The 17,968-nt window shown below is 47.6% G+C and overlaps 1 protein-coding gene across 17 annotated transcripts in view; it reads right to left on the bottom strand.

Annotated features, from left to right (window-relative positions):
• The window catches only part of PDGFA (platelet derived growth factor subunit A), an 86,496-nt gene extending 69,503 nt beyond the window's left edge, over positions 1-16,993 (bottom strand). For 12 of the 17 annotated variants that reach the window (XR_010030015.1, XR_010030011.1, XR_010030012.1 and 9 more), the window contains exons 1-4: positions 16,529-16,993; positions 15,277-15,373; positions 7,935-8,039; positions 5,651-5,838 (exon numbers count right to left, since the gene is read on the bottom strand). Coding sequence is in view for 9 of the 17 variants with exons in the window: in XM_063171836.1 (XP_063027906.1) it covers positions 5,651-5,838; positions 7,935-8,039; positions 15,277-15,373; positions 16,529-16,591 (453 nt within the window). In the remaining 8 variants the exon portion in view is untranslated. The remainder of the gene's footprint in view (positions 1-5,650; positions 5,839-7,934; positions 8,040-15,276; positions 15,374-16,528) is intronic. The other 5 variants (XR_010030008.1, XR_010030009.1, XM_063171831.1 and 2 more) reach the window with 2 other exon arrangements.
• Positions 16,994-17,968: the final 975 nt, after the last annotated feature.

Here is a 17,968-nt window from a genome sequence, read left to right as displayed (position 1 = left end):
GCACTGACTTGTGCTAAGTGTAGTGGGCATGATGGTCAGGGCCATGCAAGGGAATATGGCCTGATGTGGGCAAGGAGAATACTAGAGACTTTGTAAGGGGTCCTGTGTTCAGCTCTCAACTGTGTTGGACACTGCAGAATAGGTGCTGAGCATTTGCTTGCAATTGAAATCACTACAATTAAATCATGGCTTCTCAGACCTACCCATCTGACAATTGGGCACAGCAGTGTGGCTGTCCCAGCAAACAAGAAGACCACAAGTCACAGGGATGCTGTATAAATGAGGTGAGGGAGCAGAAGGACAGGGCAGGCTGGTTGTCTCTACAGAAGTTACATGACAAAGCCATAAAGGCTGGTCCATCCAAAAGCTGCAGTCACTACCAAATAAAGCATCCACAGTGACACTCCCAGCCATGACCTCCTTGTGTGTTTGGTGGGGATTCAATGCTCCAAATCAATCTTCACACTGCGAAAATCATTCCACTGCCCTTTCAAAACTGGAACAACACTGTCACAAAATGAGAGTGGTGGCTGGAAAAACCCATTCTATGGCCAGCTCCCAGAAAAACTCTTCTGGCTCTGGGGTCACAACTGTCAAGGGCCTCTGAATGCCAGTGAGAGAAGCTAGAGCGAAATCCTGGCCTTTCTAAAGCCAATAGGAGATCTAAGCTTTCACAGAGCAAGGAGTTCAGATCCATGTTTTAGTCACCACCCCTTGTGTCAACAGGATCTGGAGATGATTTTCATTTCATCCAGCAAACCAAAGTTACAGAGCCAGATGCAATAACTAAAGTACCCACATTAAAAGGTATATTCTGAAACTGTCAGCTCTCCATGTAAACAGATTAGGAGCTGGCCATGGCATACCAGAACACTTTATCTGAAACACTAACTATGGGTTGAAGCAGTTTCAAAATTTCCTATCAGAACCCAACTCCATCAAGCCTTTGAACACCATGATTGGAAAATGTATGGTACAACTGAGTCATCTGGTGTCAAAGGATGACTAATCCTTAAAATTTATGAAAACAAACAGTAATTAAGACACCTCCATCATCAGAGACAAAGAAAGGGACCCAGCAATCACAAAACAGCTCTCAGATCTGTCATGCTTATTACAGCTGTTAGAATAAACCAGTCTCATTGAAAATTACATGCAACAAAAATAAACTGTAATCAAGCTTTTAAAAGTCTGTCCTTGTTTCGCCTGGTTTTACAAACTGAAAGATATATGCAGTTCCTGTGGCTATTTGGTATTAAACAACAGTTAAAAAAACAGAAACTTTGTGGGGGATCATAATGAATTTATGCAGCAATTTGAAGCTGGCTTTTAGCGTTGTAGTTAAAATACAATCCAGCACACGTTCCACTGCCCTACTTCACGCTACACAAGTTAAAGGAATTTCATTTTGTAGATGTTGCAAATACTGGAAGTGAAGCAGCACAAACCAGATAAGCTGCTGTGCCTGTGTCACCCGTTAACACCTGCTGCCACACACAGTGCTGATCTACAGCGATGAAGGCTGCAGGTCACATTTTCAGTGGGTATAAACAGGGCTAGCTGTGCCAACAGCATGGGATTTGGCCTTGTGTGCAAATTCAAAGTTTTTTTCTTCTTTGTATTTTTCTCCCTGGCATTCATATTGTAAAGTTTCTCAAGTGTATTACACAGAACTTTGAGGTGGTCAGTCCTCGACAAATCAACAAGCTCCTTTTACTTGTCTCTAATGTAACAAAAATAAAAATCCTCAAGCCCTCCAGATCCAGAAAATATCACTACATAAAAACTCTTTGAGAGCAAGACAGTGAAATAAGTGATTAGCTTCTCAAATGGTATATAATCAGTGACACCACACTTGCATCAGTGTAGATTCTAGATCTACATCCTGCAGTACAGTGTGGTGGCTAAGTAAAAACGAAAATACAATCTGATAAAAATATGCGGGCTAATGGAAACATCATGGCAACACTTTTTTTTACTGATTCTCCAGGAGAGATGAAATCAGGGATTAATAGCGGGGGGGGGGGGGGGGGGGGGGGGGAAGCAAGACTGTAAACAGAAATGTCCAGAACACCTCCAGCATGAAGCTAAAATTTAACATGGGCAGGAGCTCGCAAAAGAAGTGTCAGCAGAAACAATTCCTCATAACAGCAGAACTCATGTGCTGATACTTAAATACTGGATGGAAACAAGCCCAAAAAGCAACTGAATGAGGATACTTCTTGGAATCATCTACTGCTTCCATATTAAAATAATTGTGTGCTGATACAATGGAGGGAAAGCCTGTCTGTGAGGAAGATGTGAGTCAAGAGAGACTAAAGGACTGGGAAGGCATCAGGAGCCTTCAGGGCCTGGCAAGTCAGGGCTGCAGGGACAGGAGGGCAGGAATGGCTCTGTGAGGTCCCTGTGTCCCTGAGCAGAGCAGCCAGACCCTGCCAGGCTGACAGGGCTTCCCATGCTCCAAAGGCACCTCGCTGCTTTTCCGCCTTCACCTCTGTCAGGGTTCCCTTTGTTTCTCCTTTTCCTAAACTGACCTTTGATACCTGGTCCTGCCTGCAATTGCAGTTAAGCCACAGCTCAATCCAAGTGCTGCTTATCCCAATGGCAGAAGAAAAAGGTTATTGAACCTGCAAATGTGACATACAGCCATTTCACCTGTACACCCCATGTGTTCTGCAAGGCCTTTTCAACCCTCTCTGAGGCTGGGTAGCTCTGCTGAACAGCTCATCCTGAACTACTAATTCAAAATTAGTAGTATAGGCAGGATTTGCTCCAGAATACTAATGATTTTCTGCTTCTCTGACCAAACTCACCAAGAACAACACCATGCTGAAAAAGCCTCTTAGGAAGACTCTTGTTCAGAACCCCCCAAATAAATTATAGTCTGGTACTTGGTAAGTACTGAACTCACTGGACAGAAGCAACAGGATCTGCAGATGTTACTGAAATGCTTTTGAACACAGAGGAGAAAATCTCTCTGAAACAGACACCAACACCCCTAACCACCCCTAACTCCCCCATCCTTGTCAGCATTGCTCTATGAGGAGAGAAATGGAATCCTTTCCCTCCCATCAAAGAGCAGCTCCCATCCAGCCTCTCCATCCCAGTCTGAGTTCTGCAGGGCTGTGCATGTGCAGTTTGCTGAACAGAGATGTCTCTAGGACCAGAGCTCTCATGGGCTCACTGTCACCAGGCAGGGCAAACCCACCTTGCACTAATGAAACCCACCCTGTGAAAGGGAAACCTCACAAGAGCCATTTCAGGGAAGCTGATCCACCAAACCCCCTGGCTTGGAGCCTCCCTACAGCTTCAGTTCCACATAAATGGTATTTCACTGATGAGAGCTCGGTGAAGACGAAAAAAGGAAATCCCTGAACCCTCCAGCCTTTGAATCATGTCCCAGGAATTAAATGCCCCAACACAAGCACCTCCACTGCTCCTCCCACCCTGCCCCAGCCGTCTCTTAACCTTGACTACAGTGGCCCTCAGTGAGACAAAGAAAACACCCTTTGCTTTGGCCTGTTGGATGATGCAAACCCACTTGCTGACCTTTCTGGATGAACATTTTTCTAGTGTGAATGGGCCAGCTATGATCTCACTACCTTGTCAATGAGGAGGAAGTGGGGAAAGCCTTTTCAATGTTCCATCAAAAGAGAGCTTTTATGCAGTCTGACATCAGGGGAAAACACAAGCTGGCTTTCCAATGCACTGCAGCTGAGAAGGCTCTCCAAAACCGCTCCCACCTTTCCAGGGACCCTCGCTCTGAGCCAGCTACTTAATGGCATGAGCAGACATTCAGCTCTAAACTTAGGATTGGCAAAAGGCTCAGAAAACCATCAATTACATCAAAGCTACAAGGGGATCTGACTCTGGAGGGCATAAATATGGATTCTGTTCTAAGAGTTCTGGTGTTACAGTGGGGTCAGCCTACAACCTTTACAATGAACATCCTGTTCCTGCTTGACCTCTTGTCCTTTTTTTCCCCTGCTACTTAATGACTGTTTGGAGCAGTCTTGGAGCTTGGAAAAAAAAATGTCCTCCAAAGCTGGCTGACGTATATTGATATTGCTGGTGGCAATATATTTACACAGCCACGAAAAGCAGCTGCTCAGCTGAGCCTACTTTTAGCTTGTGCCCTACTAAAATGAATGCAAATCTAAAAGCACTACAAGGGGCTGAGAGACTAAAATTCCTTCAGCGTGGTGGTGTGCTGGGGAAGCAGCCCCAGCAGTGCCATCCTGCAAAGCTGCTGCCAGGAGTTTGAGTCTCTGTCTCATCTGTCATCTCCCCCATCCCTCAGGGCCAGGAGAGAAGCACAATCTCACAATATTGTTCAATATCACACACAGGTACAAACAGCAAGTTCATCACACATGTCTCAGCTCATTGCTGAGCACATCCAGCTGCTCTGTACATGTTTGCTGCTACACAAAATCAAGGGGAAGCTTCATCAAACCCAAAGGCAACAGCACTAAATATCACAGCCCTGAGGCACTTTGCTGTTTAGCTCCTATTCAGAAAGGTTTACAATTGTAGTCCTCCCCACTTTGTTCTCAGCCCTCAAGTAATTATTGATCCAAATTTATACATAATTTTTAATTGTTTCTGCAAAGTGTATCCCACAAAGGCAAGGCAGCAAGCAAGTGTAAAGCATGATTATTTTTGGGAACACTGACGGAATCTCAGATGTTTTTCCAGCTTATTTGGATACAAAAACATTGTTCTCAGATGTTCAGAAACAGAAAAGAAAAAGAAATTCTGCCCAGACACGTCTGCAAGTATGAAAAACAGTGTATGAAAAACAATGAAATGGCTTAGGTGCCTTATTTTTGTTTTAGGATGTCCAGCACAAAGTGAACAGAACTTTTCTCAAGAAATCCATTGCAAGGGCAGCAATCAGTGTGTTGTGCTGAGTAATTTTACATTCAAGAATGTGGTGGGGTTTATTTTAATTCTGCTTTTAAGAAATTCAGGGCAACAAGAACTCAGAGTCTTCACAATATGAATGCTAAGTGTAAGTCTAATCTCCTACACACAGATGTAGATCAACAGCACTTGTTTAAATACTGATAAAAATTAGAACACAGTGAAGCCAAATGAGCATAAATATTTCACGTAATATTTACTGGAAAGTTGCAATAGGGATTTTGTCTAATGAGTAAATACAGCATGAAGCTGTTGAGTCTTCTATCCCTGGGGTAAGATAATTTGAAACACATTTTTTCAGATCAAAAGTGTTATGTTGTCAAATATAAAAGCCCAATTTAGGCTGCATAATATTTAATTAAGAAAACAGCATTCCATACTGTGATTTATTTGTTTTTTTAAGTCCAATGCCCCTTGAGTCATTTTATCTTCTTAACTTTAAGATCTGTACTGCGCGAGATCATGGGAAAGGCACAATCAACTTTATTTTCATTGTCAAAAAAAAAAAAAAAAAAGAAAGAGAGAGAAAACCTAAAGGGAATCCTGTGAAAACCAAATCCAAACCCAAGATTTCCAAATGACCACGTAACTTAAAAAGGCCATAAACGGAGAGGGGCGTTCTATGCAAGGATGGACAGCAGAGATTTGGGTCACACAGGCAGAGGGGTGAGGGGAGTTTCCAGGCTGCAGAGGAGCCAGGGAGGGCCCTGCAGCCCCTGCTCACCTTGACACTCCTGTGGTGTATCCGGGAGGGCTGGCACTTGACGCTGCTGGTGTTGCAGCAGCCGGTGCAGCGCTTCACCTCCACGCAGGGCGGCCATATCAGGAAGTTGGCCGAGGTGGGGTCGATCTGGCTCCGAGGTATCTCGTAGATCACCGTCCGCGTCTTGCACACCGCCGGGATGGCCTCCTCTGCGGGCACAGGAGAGTCACAGCCCCAGGTGAGCGCCCATGGGGATGAGGTACATGTGGGCACAGGAGAGTCACAGCCCCAGGTGAGCGCCCATGGGGATGAGGTACACGCGGGGTCACTGCTCCCAGTCCCCGCTGGTCACTGGAGAGCCAGCGCCGAGCGCTGTGTGCTCACAGCTGAGCTGTGCCCTCACCCTGGGGACAAGCCTGACTCGCTCCCAAAGCCCAGCCCTGCAATGAGGGTTTGCAGTGGCCTGGCTCCCGACACAGCTTGGAGCACATGCCATGAGATAAGGCAATCCTGGCTCTGGAAGTGACAGCAAGCCAGGAGCTCCTCCACATTCAATGACCCCCTAGTACAGAGTGACTGTGACCCCTCAGAGTCACTGTGCAACAGCAGCTGTTGCTTTCCAGCACCTCTTCACACAAATACCATCACACCTGGCAAACACCACCTCAGAAGTCAAACTGAGGATTATCTGTATCATACCCAATTTGCACAGCTGAGAAACAACCTGCACCAGCTTGAAACTTTCAAGACATGGGTTTCCACTTCCAGAACTTTAACATCCCCACATCAGGGAGTCTGGTTTATCCACCATTCCAAAGGGCAACTACTATTTTTCCTGCAATCATCAAAGCTTTGTAGATGGTGGGTTTTATTTAATTTGTTATTTCTTGAATGATGCAAAACCACCAGAGCAGCATGATGGAAAAACCTGCAGCTAAACCAATATCCTGGAGGGCTCAGGTAAGGTGAGCTTGTTCAGGATTATAGAGAGTAGCTCTGTACTACTGTGTGATGTTGCCATGATCCAAACCATTTATCATCATCAACCTAGGAACTGTTTAAGAAGTCACACTGATATTTCAAAACAGTCCAGTAAAAAAATAGCAATTTCAGGGACAAGTTGTTTGCTGATAAGTTCTCCAAAGACAGCTGGGATTTTTTTTTTTTTTTTTGCTTTACAGTGGAAGCTTGTGATAGCTTTGGGTTAGATGTGTCAGGGAACTGGAACACTGCCTGCACTTCTTCACTTAGTTCTTAAGTACAAGAAGCTCAGGCCTAGCCTGTGCCTGCAACATGGAAATCTAGGCTTAGCTTTGAAAGATGCATCTCAATAGACTAAACAGCGTGAAAATCCTTACACTCAGCCCCCAGTGCCATGAACTCAAGAAAATTAACAGATGCAATCCTGCAAGAAAGCTGGCAACTCCCACAAGGTACTGAGCACACCCAGTTCCCAGTGCCTGTGGTGGGGAGGCACCCAGCACCTTGCAGGGTGAGGCGCCAACGTCGCCGGCTGCTCCAGCACCGCTGCTCTCCCCAGGCAGCCAAGGCGCTGCCAACTCACACTGCAAATCCCTGCTGACAGCAAGCTGGGCTGCCTCTGCCTGCCACCACAGCTCCAAGGACAAACACGCTGAATTACCCACCAGGGATAGCACCAGGGATGTTTTCCACGGGCCAGTGGAATGGTGGAACACTCACAGCTAATCAGATGAACAAGCACTGCACATAAATCCTATTCTCATGCCCCTTTTTTAATTTATATTTGGGATTTTTTGCATCCTCATCACCATTAATAAGGATAAAATCCCCTGTAAACATGCCTGCTGCCCTACACAGTGATGGAAATCAATGCCCCAGCATTTCCATCAATGGCTTTTAATTTTTGGGATAAACTGTATTTTTCTTGTGAATAAAGAGTCAAGCTGTTTCCTTTTGTGGAGCTTCTGTACTGAAAACTCTACCAACTGTTGATGTTTTTTAAAGCACACTGCTGTAGTTGTTCCCCACACTATGAATTATACATTGAATATCACAGCATTTTCTAACCAAGGTCTAGCTTTCCAACATGCTGCAACAAGAAAGTGAATGTAAAGAATTTGTGCATGTCTGTCTCCTGTGGACATCCTCCAGAAGACAGCTTCTCAGGCAATGGCTCGTTTTGTGCAAAAAGAAAAGCAGAAGCTAGAAATGGCCCTTTTTTCCCTTTGTGCATGTCACATTTTTCCAGTGAAATGTCCTGCTTGGCTGACCAAAGGCACCCCCTCTGCTTTCACTCCCAAAGTACAAATAGCTTGTTTCTTACCAATGCTTCTTTTTCTGCGAATGGGCACAGGACGGTTCTCTTGCACATGTTTAGCAGAATGAACACTGTAAGATCTCAAGTTTGTTTCTGAAACATCATCATATCCTAGAACAGGAAACAAAATGTTATACCTCAGGTATGTTATGTGCACCAATGTCACTACAGTGCTGTTCCACAGGTACAAATCTGTGCTGTTCACAGGTACAAGACCAAATCCTGCTACAGTCACTCTAATGTAACCCCTGTTAATGCAATTGCAAGGGCATAAGGCAGGGAGTAAAGACACAGACATTGAATATCATGTATAAGCATGCACAATTTAATTCCAATATCCATTTTACTGAAAGACCCCAGAAAGAGTGCACACACTGTGGCACAGAACCATATCTAAAGTAAAACAGTTGCATTTTTATGTGAAAAGCATAATACAGCTTTTCTTACTGGAAAGGTGTAGAAATAGGAACAATATTCCTGCATGTGTAATGTTTCTTACAAACATTTTGAAGTTCTGGTATGAGGCAACAGTAGAAAATATGGTATTAGACCCAACAGCAACAATGCTGCCTCTGTAAATTTTCTGTTGCTTGGTTTTTCAGGGCAGTACTAGGGCAGAATCAAAAGCAAAAAGTAACTAGCATGGGTTTCCTTTTAGCCTCTCTGTTGCAGAACAAATCCCCTGTGAAGTATCCTAACCTTTGGAGGGGCATCTGAAGCTACTGCAAACTCTGGGACTGCATCCAGGCTTGTCTTGTTCCCTAAATAAGCCTACCACATGGGTTAAAGGGCCATGAGAAAAAGCAAAGATGGAAAACTTGGCATTTCATTTATCATAAAAAACAACAAAATAACTGCTCCAACTATTTGGGTTTGTTAAGTGAAGCAGTTCAGGTCGTGTCCCATGCCGTGGGGTCTGAAAACCACAAGCACAGTGTGCAAACAGGGGATGAGGAAGAAGGAACCAAACAGAGAACTGCACACAGACCCCAGGACACCCAAACTAAGGGGTTTAGCACTCTGCTGCTTGGAGTGTCCTCTGGAACATCACTGCAGAGTTTCAAGGTTTCACTGCTGGCTCCTAAGAAAACTGTGACATGCTCTAATAAAAAGCAAAAGGGTATTACACAGTACTCAATTACCCTCTCTGCAAGCTACCAACACCCTACACTCCCATCTTCTGCACTGTCACACTCCCTGCTTCCAGTTTGTTCTGTACACACAGCTGTCTGTCTCTGGAACGTGTTTTAATCTCAGCTTTATTAGTAACACACATCATAAGGCTCTGCTCCACAAAACAACCAACTCCTTTTCTCCTCCCTCCAAGAAATTGTGCCCTAAGGAACATGCAGCTTGTGAAATCACCTGTACAGCCAGGTGAGGCAGGAAGACAGATGGATCTTCAGCACCTTAGAAAGAGTTCTGCATCCCAGGGTTTATCATTACTTCTTGGAAAATACTAATGTAAGTAGCTAAGAGAAAATAAAATCGGAGGTCCAAGAGGTAGTGCCAGGATCACCCACTGGTTCTGCCTATTCTCCTTTATCAGCTGAACAGATCCTTGTACGAAATTAGTCATTAGTCTCAATTTATCCAAAGAAATTGGCTCCTAGTTCCTATCTATGGTACTTGTTTCCCCTAGATTTCAATGGGAAATTTTGGAACCTGACTAATTACCTGGTACTGGGCCTTATTTGCAGTCCCAGTCCAGTAATGTAACACAGCAATGACTAAAGGGTATTATTTCTGCTTTTATTGCACCCCATACTCCAGAAAACTCATCAGTGGTATAAATAAAATGGCTTGCCAGAGATCCCACAGGAAGTTTGCAACTGAGCTGGGGAATGGAGCCAGGTCTCCCACATCCCATTCCAATGGCACCAGGCCATCCACCTGATCCCAAATGGTGTTAGGCAAAATGAGGATCCGTTCTGATGTGCCTCCAGCCCTCTTCTGTTTCCTAGCACTCAGCCACCCAACACCTTAATACTGACCTCCTTTTTGGCAGCTTCAAGTTGTCACAACCTCTCCCTCAATTTGAGGCAATGAAGTGATACTTGAAAGCAGCATGAATTCTGCTCAGCCTGAGATCCAAACTAGGCTGGGAGCAAGAAGCATGTCCATGCACAAGCAAACAGTGTTTAAAAGGAGATTAAACACAAAAGTAATGCCTCTAATCCCAACTGCTTGGTGGGCACAGGCATCAGGCTGGAAAGGGAAGCTGGCAGGGCTGCCAGCACTACAGCAGGGCTGGGCCATGGCTCCTAATCCCACACTCAGCAATGCTGGCACAGCTCCCTCCTAGCATGAAGGATCCTCCTTGAAAGAAGCTGGTAAGAACCAAAGGATTGGTATGATCAGCTAACCAGTGTGTTAAGTCATGTGCTTGCACATAACTGCTCAACTCAGCTGCAATCAGTCTTTTTCCATCACATATTTTAAAGCAAAATGACACCTCAAAGGGTTGTGTTGCTTATAAGATGATTTCTAAGGTGATGAAGGCCTCTGGCCTATGCTGTACCTCACTGTCTCACTACATATCTTAAGCATGTACAGCAGTTCCTAAGTTCATGTCTCTCTGTGAGGGTTGCAAAAAGAAATCAACACAGCTAGCTCAGCAGAACAAGCTCCAGTCAAACCTCAATGTGTTATCTAACACAAATTGTATTATTTCTACCAACACATCATCCAAGTTTGGTTTAATAAACAGAATCATGGGGCATGGCTGGAGCCAGAAGACACTACAATGCTGAAGGCATTTAAGTGTCCCCCCTGATTCCCACAAGCATTTGGAAGGAATTCCATTTCCCAGTGGAGTCAATGGGAAAATCAATGCACTTCAAGCAATGTTTAAGTCAACAGGAGTCTTGCCCAAGCAGGAGTGAAAAATCACCAAGTCAGGTTTGAAACTCACAGTTGGCTCTGAATGTCTGGCCAGAAGACTTCCTTTTCCTTTATTAAAACCATGATGCTACATTAAGGAAGAATGATACTTAATTTGTATCAGTTCTTCCCCCAATGTAATGAATTAGCAAAGGTAGCTCTTAGCAAAGGAAATGTGAGTTTATGGGTTAGCACCTCACAAAATGAGGCTTGGAACAGAAAGCCTAGAAATGGGTGGTTCTTAGTTTAGAACTCAAACACTGCTCATCACCAAGTGAAGATGGAGGATGCTGCACAGAGCCAGATTAGTGCAGCTTTCTTTTAATGTTTTAATAATAAAAAAATGTTTTCATGGCAGCCGATCAAGAAATTTCTCTGTAATCTTTTATGTACTGACAACATATCAATGATGGGCATAAAAACTCTTGCAATTAGCCTTGGTCAATCCATTAGTGTAGCTGAAATTGTTCTTTTTTGTCAGATTGGCAACTTTCCACTGGGTCATGGAATATAAATCACAGAGTTCCTGTGACATTCTGCCAATACATGATTACTCTTTTTACTCAAGAAGCATGTGGAAAGCATCCTAAGTTTACTGCTATTTTCTATTTATCAATTTATACTTTTGAATTTCCATCATCTTACCAAACTATTTTATGTGAGTACAACCCCCAACACCTCCAGTCTTAATGCAAACCCTTCTAGACTGCACTTTGATACAAAGTACAGATCCAAGATTTCTAGAACCAACAGCAGCAGTTTAGGAAATTCTTATAATCTCATTTTTTTCAGGAATTCAATGTAAGGTACAATAAGCTGAAATGGTCTGTCTCACAATCATTCCTAGAGCCAGAAAGCCCACGGCAACATCAGTTTGGTTTTTTGATCTTCTTTTTGGCTGATGCAAAATTTGCCCTTCTGACATCCAACTGCAGAGATAGATGTCATTAAATTTTCAACTTTGATCTGTTAAAGGAAATATAAGTAGCAGCTCACAAGATCCTGTTTTGTTTAGCTTGTTTTTGTTTTTTCCTTTACCTAGGTGTGATCAACCAGCTATAAGGAAGGAGGAATATTCCCTCATCTGTCTACAGGCCACACATGGAAGATGCCTCTCTCTCTCTCACGATGCGTAAGAGGTGCAAGAGAAGCCAACACACTGCACTGTACCATCCTTCATGGAGCACCACACCGAAACCCACAAAGTCAAGAGCTCATTTTCCAAAAGATTGAGTTCTGCAGCAACCCAACACTTTCTCCATGGAAGTATACAGCTAATTTAGAACGTTTCTCCACTTAACAAAAGCTGCTCTGCTAGCTCTTAATCACAGGCCGTTAAATTCACATGGCCTAAGGTGACCCTGGTGGATGCCCTTAACCCGTGCAAAGAGGCACACTCAGCCCTGCCTCTCCCCAAGCAGGCAGATGACTTGGGGAAAAAATCTGTTCCCAGCGGGAGGCAAGCATAATAGGTGATGAAATGAACTCTACCTCCCACAGGACAGATGGGAGAGGTGAAGCACGAGGAGGAAAAGCACGCTGCCGAGCCACAGAGAGCTGCACAAGCAGAGCAGAGGAAATGCCCCCGTTTGGGGGGTTTAGTCTGCTCGTAGTAAAACTGTACTGTGCACGCTAGAGCTGCCTACTTCCTGGGACTGTGCATGCTTTCTCCTTTAAACAGGGTCAGACTCTGCTCTCCTTCATGCCAAGGCAATTCTGTCACTGCCTCCGGATCCCAATTGCAGCAAATTAATACAAGACCCTGTTTCCAGATAGGAATAGAGAATTTTCATGCTGCCTTTACCCTCTGAGTCGGACATGCAGAACTGGGCTCTCACAAACTGGCCTGGATTTTCTTTTTTGAATACAATGATAAGCTCCATGTTGGGTAGTGTTTTTCTTTAAGTAATATGCCAGATGGTCTGGGGGTGTGGTTTCTAATTTTATGAAGGGGGTTATCAGTCATCTCTGCGCTACAATATAGAGACCAAATCTGTCAGAATAGAAGAAAAACCTGCCCACTCTGACTTACAAAACTTACTTTTCCAATTAAAAATATATATTTTGCATTGCAGGAGTGAAAATGACTGTTCTTCCTTGATTTTCCACAGATTCTGCCTTGTTACTCAGGAATATCAGACACTTTCTTCATGCATGCCTGATCCTGCAAACTCTTAGCCTACAAGATCATTCTTAATTCTCAAGTCCACCCACTGAGTTTAAACAGGGCTACTCACATGCAGAAGGACTGGCAATACCATGCACTAAAACGAGGGAGAGGATAGTCACTGGAGTGATTTTGTTCTAAGCCTCAGTTGAAACTGAGTACATGCTATAAAAGTGAAATATACCTACTGTACAAGCCCTCACTGAACTGGCTTTTCCCTAAAGGCAATTGCAGCCCTAAGGAAATAAATTTCAGAAATATCACCTTACCAGGGACAACGAGAAAACATTTGATTTGCTAATTCAAGCTAATACTAAATATAGTAAACAGGCCTGATCCTGTTTACTGAGGAAAGCACAGCAATTTCAATACTTGATTAGTCACCCTGATAAGCCTTTAGTAAGAATTACTCACGACAGTAAAGTCTGCAGGACTGTGCCCAGGAAAAGCAACTGTGGGTAGTAAAGCAGGGTTACTCCATGAGAACCCAACCATGAGTAGCTCAGAGCACAGCTTAGCACACAGGCAAAAGCAGCACTCATATAAGCAAGAGCCGGGTGAAAGGCTGAATATTTTGGTTTTATTTTTTAATATTGTTTGAGTTCATGTCTCAAGGAATTACTGTTTCACAGTGAAATAGTAAAATATTTATGTCTCTTGTTTCTCCAATGGTCTCTAAACTGACAAATTGCAAGAAAACAGCAAAATGAAACGGGTAAACTTGCGGATGACCTTCTCCATTTTTGGTCTTGCATCCTCCAGTTAATATTTGCCATGAGATAAATAATTATTTTCTGAAATAAATTTCTTTGCTACATCTACCCATTTATTCAGCTCCTGCTGTTGCCCCACTTGTCTGCCTGATTCACTTGCAACGGAGCCACGTGAACTTTTGCTCTCCTTCTAAGTGGTATTTAAAAATGAAGCACGGGCTTGTTACGCTGAGGTATTTGAAAAAATAATGTATTCTGGTAGCTACAGAACCCTGACTCAAAGGCAGGAGCAGTATGCACTATTTTAAAATGCTAGCACTCAGATCCAGCCCTTCTGCAACAGCAGCCAACTCCACCAAGTTCACTGGGAAAAAGATTTTAGCAGTAGTGCACTTGTCTGGTCCAAAACAGCCTTCAGTGAGGAAATATGAACTGCACACCCCTTCCCAGTTGTGAAAGTTTCTTTAATTTTGGTGATAAACAACTGTGATGAAGCACTGCTCTCCAAAAATACTAAACCAATGCCAATCTGGTAATTACTAATTAGCCTCTATGGTAAAGTGTTGTGCAAGAGAGAAATACTCCCATTTTCAGTGTAATGGGAAAACATTTGCTCTCTAATCACATGAAAATTGAAAGCTATGACTGTAAAATACGTTCCTAGTGCATTCCTGCTCGTTAATAGAGCACTGCACAAAAAGCAGAGAGTTAAACTCTAGAAGGATGCCGCAACTCTGAATGAAGGTGATTGAACCTGGCACAGACTTTACAAAAATACACAGCATATGGTTTAAAAGGAGATGGCCCAGTACCAATGCAAGCAAGAACTCATTCATTTTTCTCCATGTTTGTGCTTCAGCAAGATGCAGGCTTCCCCAGGGCACATCAAAGGTGCCGGGGTTTATTCTTGCTCTCTACTGAGAGAAGAAATCACCAGGAACAAAGTGCATCAAGTGAAACCAAATGATAAGGAACCCAGCAATACCATGCTTCTAGATCAGATTTACTGCTGTAACGATCTGTTAAACTGCACGTTCTCACTACACCCATTTGCATGCCTAATGATGCAGAAAATAACCCTGCACTATTTTATTTTGAAAAAAAAAGAAAAAAGTGTATTTTTGAGGGTAAGCTTCATATGCAGGTTTCTGTTTAAAATCAGTGCAGACCGTTTTATTTTCCTTTTAATAAAGCCCAGCACTTGAAGAGACATTACTTCATTCATAAATATTGTTTCAAATATTTTAAATACCTCTAGGACAGTAGTTTAAAGATAACACAGCAACGCAAGACCAACAACAAACCTTACGGCAATTCTTCTCCGCTGCGAGACGGAGAGAGCTCTAAAAACACGGGGGGGGGTCACAAGGTCCCTCTCCACCCTGAACCCCAGGAAGTTTCAATCCCCGATGGGCCCCTTGGCCGCCGCCTCGCTGTGACTCGCACCCGGGGCCGCCCGGCTCTCGGTGCGGTGCCCGCACGGGGGTCTCGGGCAAGGCGTGCGGGGAGCGCGGGGCGAGCGCGGCCTCCCCCCGGGGCGGCGGCGGCCGACGGCGCGGAAGGAAGGAGGACGGGACTAATTTACCTACGGAGTCAATCTCCAGGAGGCGCTGCAAGTCGCGGATGCTGTGGATCTCGCTGTGCGCCAGCCGCTCGATGAGCTCCTGCGGGATCTCGGCCTCCTTCAAAGACACACACACCGCGGGTCACCGCGCAGTCCCGCCCGCAGCGCCGGGCATCCGGCGCGCCGCGCCTCCGGGCTCGCTGGGGAGGGTGCGGGGTGTTTGCGAGACATGCGGGGATGAAGCAGGGGGAAAATCCACGCGCGCATCCCCCCACAGCGCTCCGCGGGGCGCCGGAGCGCTCCCGCCGCCCCCGCCTGCGCGCCCGCGGGGGCTGCGCGCCGCCCGCCCGACTGCGCCACGGCTCAGCGGGGCGGCAGCTCCGCACGGCCCCGCCTGGCAGCGTGTGCCCGGCAGCGCCGAGCGCCGAGCCCCGCCGGGCGGCTGGAGCACACCCCGGGCAGCGGCTGCCGGAGTTCGCCCGGGCGGGTGCCAAGTCCCCCGCGGGCGCGGGCTCCCCCGAGCCGGGCAGCAGGAGGAGGAGGAGGAGGAGGAGAACCGCGTCCCACGGGGCGCCGCCATCCTACCAGCGCCCACGTCGCGGCTGCCGGTGCCAAGCAGACCGGGTCCCGGGAAAAGTTAGAGCCGCTGTGCAGCGCCGAGCACCGCGCTCGCCCCGGCCGGGACCACCTGTAGCAACCCCGGGACGCGGCTCCGCGCCCCCTCCGTCCCCTGCGGGCAGGCGGGCGGCAGAGCTCCCGACTGCTCCGGGGAAGATTCACAGAGCGGGGAGCGGCGTTTTGGGGCGCGGGGGATTCAGCCAAGTTCTGCCCGCGGCACTAGCGGTGCCCGCGGCCGCCGTGTGAAGCGCTGGGCGCCGCGGGGGCGGCCCGGCTCCGCGCACCCTCGGCTTCCGCACAGCCGCAGCCCGCTGGCACCCGCGGGGCGTGGATATTTTATCATATATTTATTATATATATATATAATATATATTATATACATATTAATTCTTAAGGGCGGCCAGCAGCCCGGGCGCGGAATGCACGGTCATTCCCCTTCGTTTCTGCCATGCATGAAATGGCAACTTGCTGCCAGGCTCGGCCGCGCAGGGCCCGGGGCAGGGCAGCGCTCCCGGCGGGGCCGGGGCGCGGGGATGCCCGCGGAGCCCAGGTGGGCAGCCCGCTCCCTCCCCGCTGCCCTCCGCCGCGGATCGCCCCGACCCCCGGCTGCGCCGTGCCCCGGGGACCGGCAGCGCAGGAAGCCGCTCTCACCTACCTCGCAGAAGGTAAAGGACAGGTACCCAAAACCTATCAGCAAAACGCAAGCCCAGGTCCTCATCGCGGTCTAGTGCACTTTAGACACGGAGGGAAGGCAACGCTGATGGAGAGGGGCTGCAGGCCGGCTCCTGCCGCGCAGGAATTCAGTACCATCCCTCAGGGGAAAGGCAGCGGGGTGGCTCGGGGGTCCTCCGCATCCAGGGTAGGTCGGGGCTGCCCGGGGCGGCGGTGGCTTAATGACGGCGCGGCCGCTGTTTGTACGTTCCCCTCGCTACGGGAGCGTGGCTGCTCTCCCTTCTGCCGCTCTCGCTCGCTCCTCTTGGCTCTTAGGACTAGACCAGCCGGTACTTCTGCATATTTGCTTAGATCAGACCAAAGTGAAACCCAAGGAGTCGATCCGGAGCGCAGCCGAAACGCCCATCACCTGTCTGGGGCGGCTGCCCCCCTCGCGCGGGCGGCGCTGGGGCCGCCTCCCCCCGCCGCGGCCGCCGCTCCGCGCCGCGCCGGGACCGCGGGGCTGCGCTCTCCGCCGAGGGCCGGCCCCCCCCGCCGTGCCTGCCCTCCACACCCGGCCCCTCCGCGGAGAGGGGAAAAATCAAAAATCTTTATTGATAAGGAGAGAAATGTTTCTCTTGCCGAGAATGGTCCCGCTTCCCTCCCCGGCTGGGGCGAGGTCAAAAAATAATAATTAATTAGGAATAATAGCAGGGACAAATCGGAGCGGTATTGCAGGATCTCGCGGGCTGCCTTGGTGCAGTTCCTGCTCCACTTTGCACGGGAGAAAAAGACGGGAGGAGGAGGAGGAAGGAGGGGGAAAAAAAAAATATATATATATATATATGCAAGAAGGTTTAAATCCCAAGGGGATCGGAGACGAACTGCAACTCCAGGCAGAGGGAGGCTCGGGGCTCGCTCCGGAGCGGTGGCCGGTCTGGAGCGTGGCCCCGGCGAGGAGCAGCATATACCGCTCCCGCCCTGCCGTGCGCCGCCCCCGCCCCTCCTCCCGGGTACTCCCGGCACCAGACCCACCAACAACAAGTCGTGGGGGTGCCGGCAGCTGCGGCGCCTGCTCCGGGGCCAGGGGCTCTGCCCACTGAGAGGGGAAAACAAGGAGCCGGCGGCGGGCAGGGGTCGGGGGGAGCGGGGCAGCCCCCGCCGCCGGCCCTCTGCGGCACCGGGCGGAGGGGCGGGCGCTGCTGCGCAGCAGCCGCCGTGTAACCTGGCGGGCTCGGCCGTGTGCTTTGCCTTTACATAAGGCAGAGCGGATCGCCATGGCCACGGCGCGATCGTGTGTGCGTGTCTGTGTGTGTGTGCTTTCTTATCGTTGTTATTCTATTTTAGCGGGGGGGGCCTTGCCTTTTGCAGAAGGGGAGGGGCAGAGCGGTGGAGGGTTGTGGTGTGCGGCTTTTAACGTTGCTGTTGCAGCGCAGCCTTCATT

This window comes from Melospiza melodia, chromosome 18 (assembly GCF_035770615.1).
Source record: "Melospiza melodia melodia isolate bMelMel2 chromosome 18, bMelMel2.pri, whole genome shotgun sequence".
NCBI classification, from domain to species: Eukaryota; Metazoa; Chordata; class Aves; order Passeriformes; family Passerellidae; genus Melospiza; species Melospiza melodia.
This window is presented reverse-complemented; position numbering and strand designations above follow the sequence as displayed.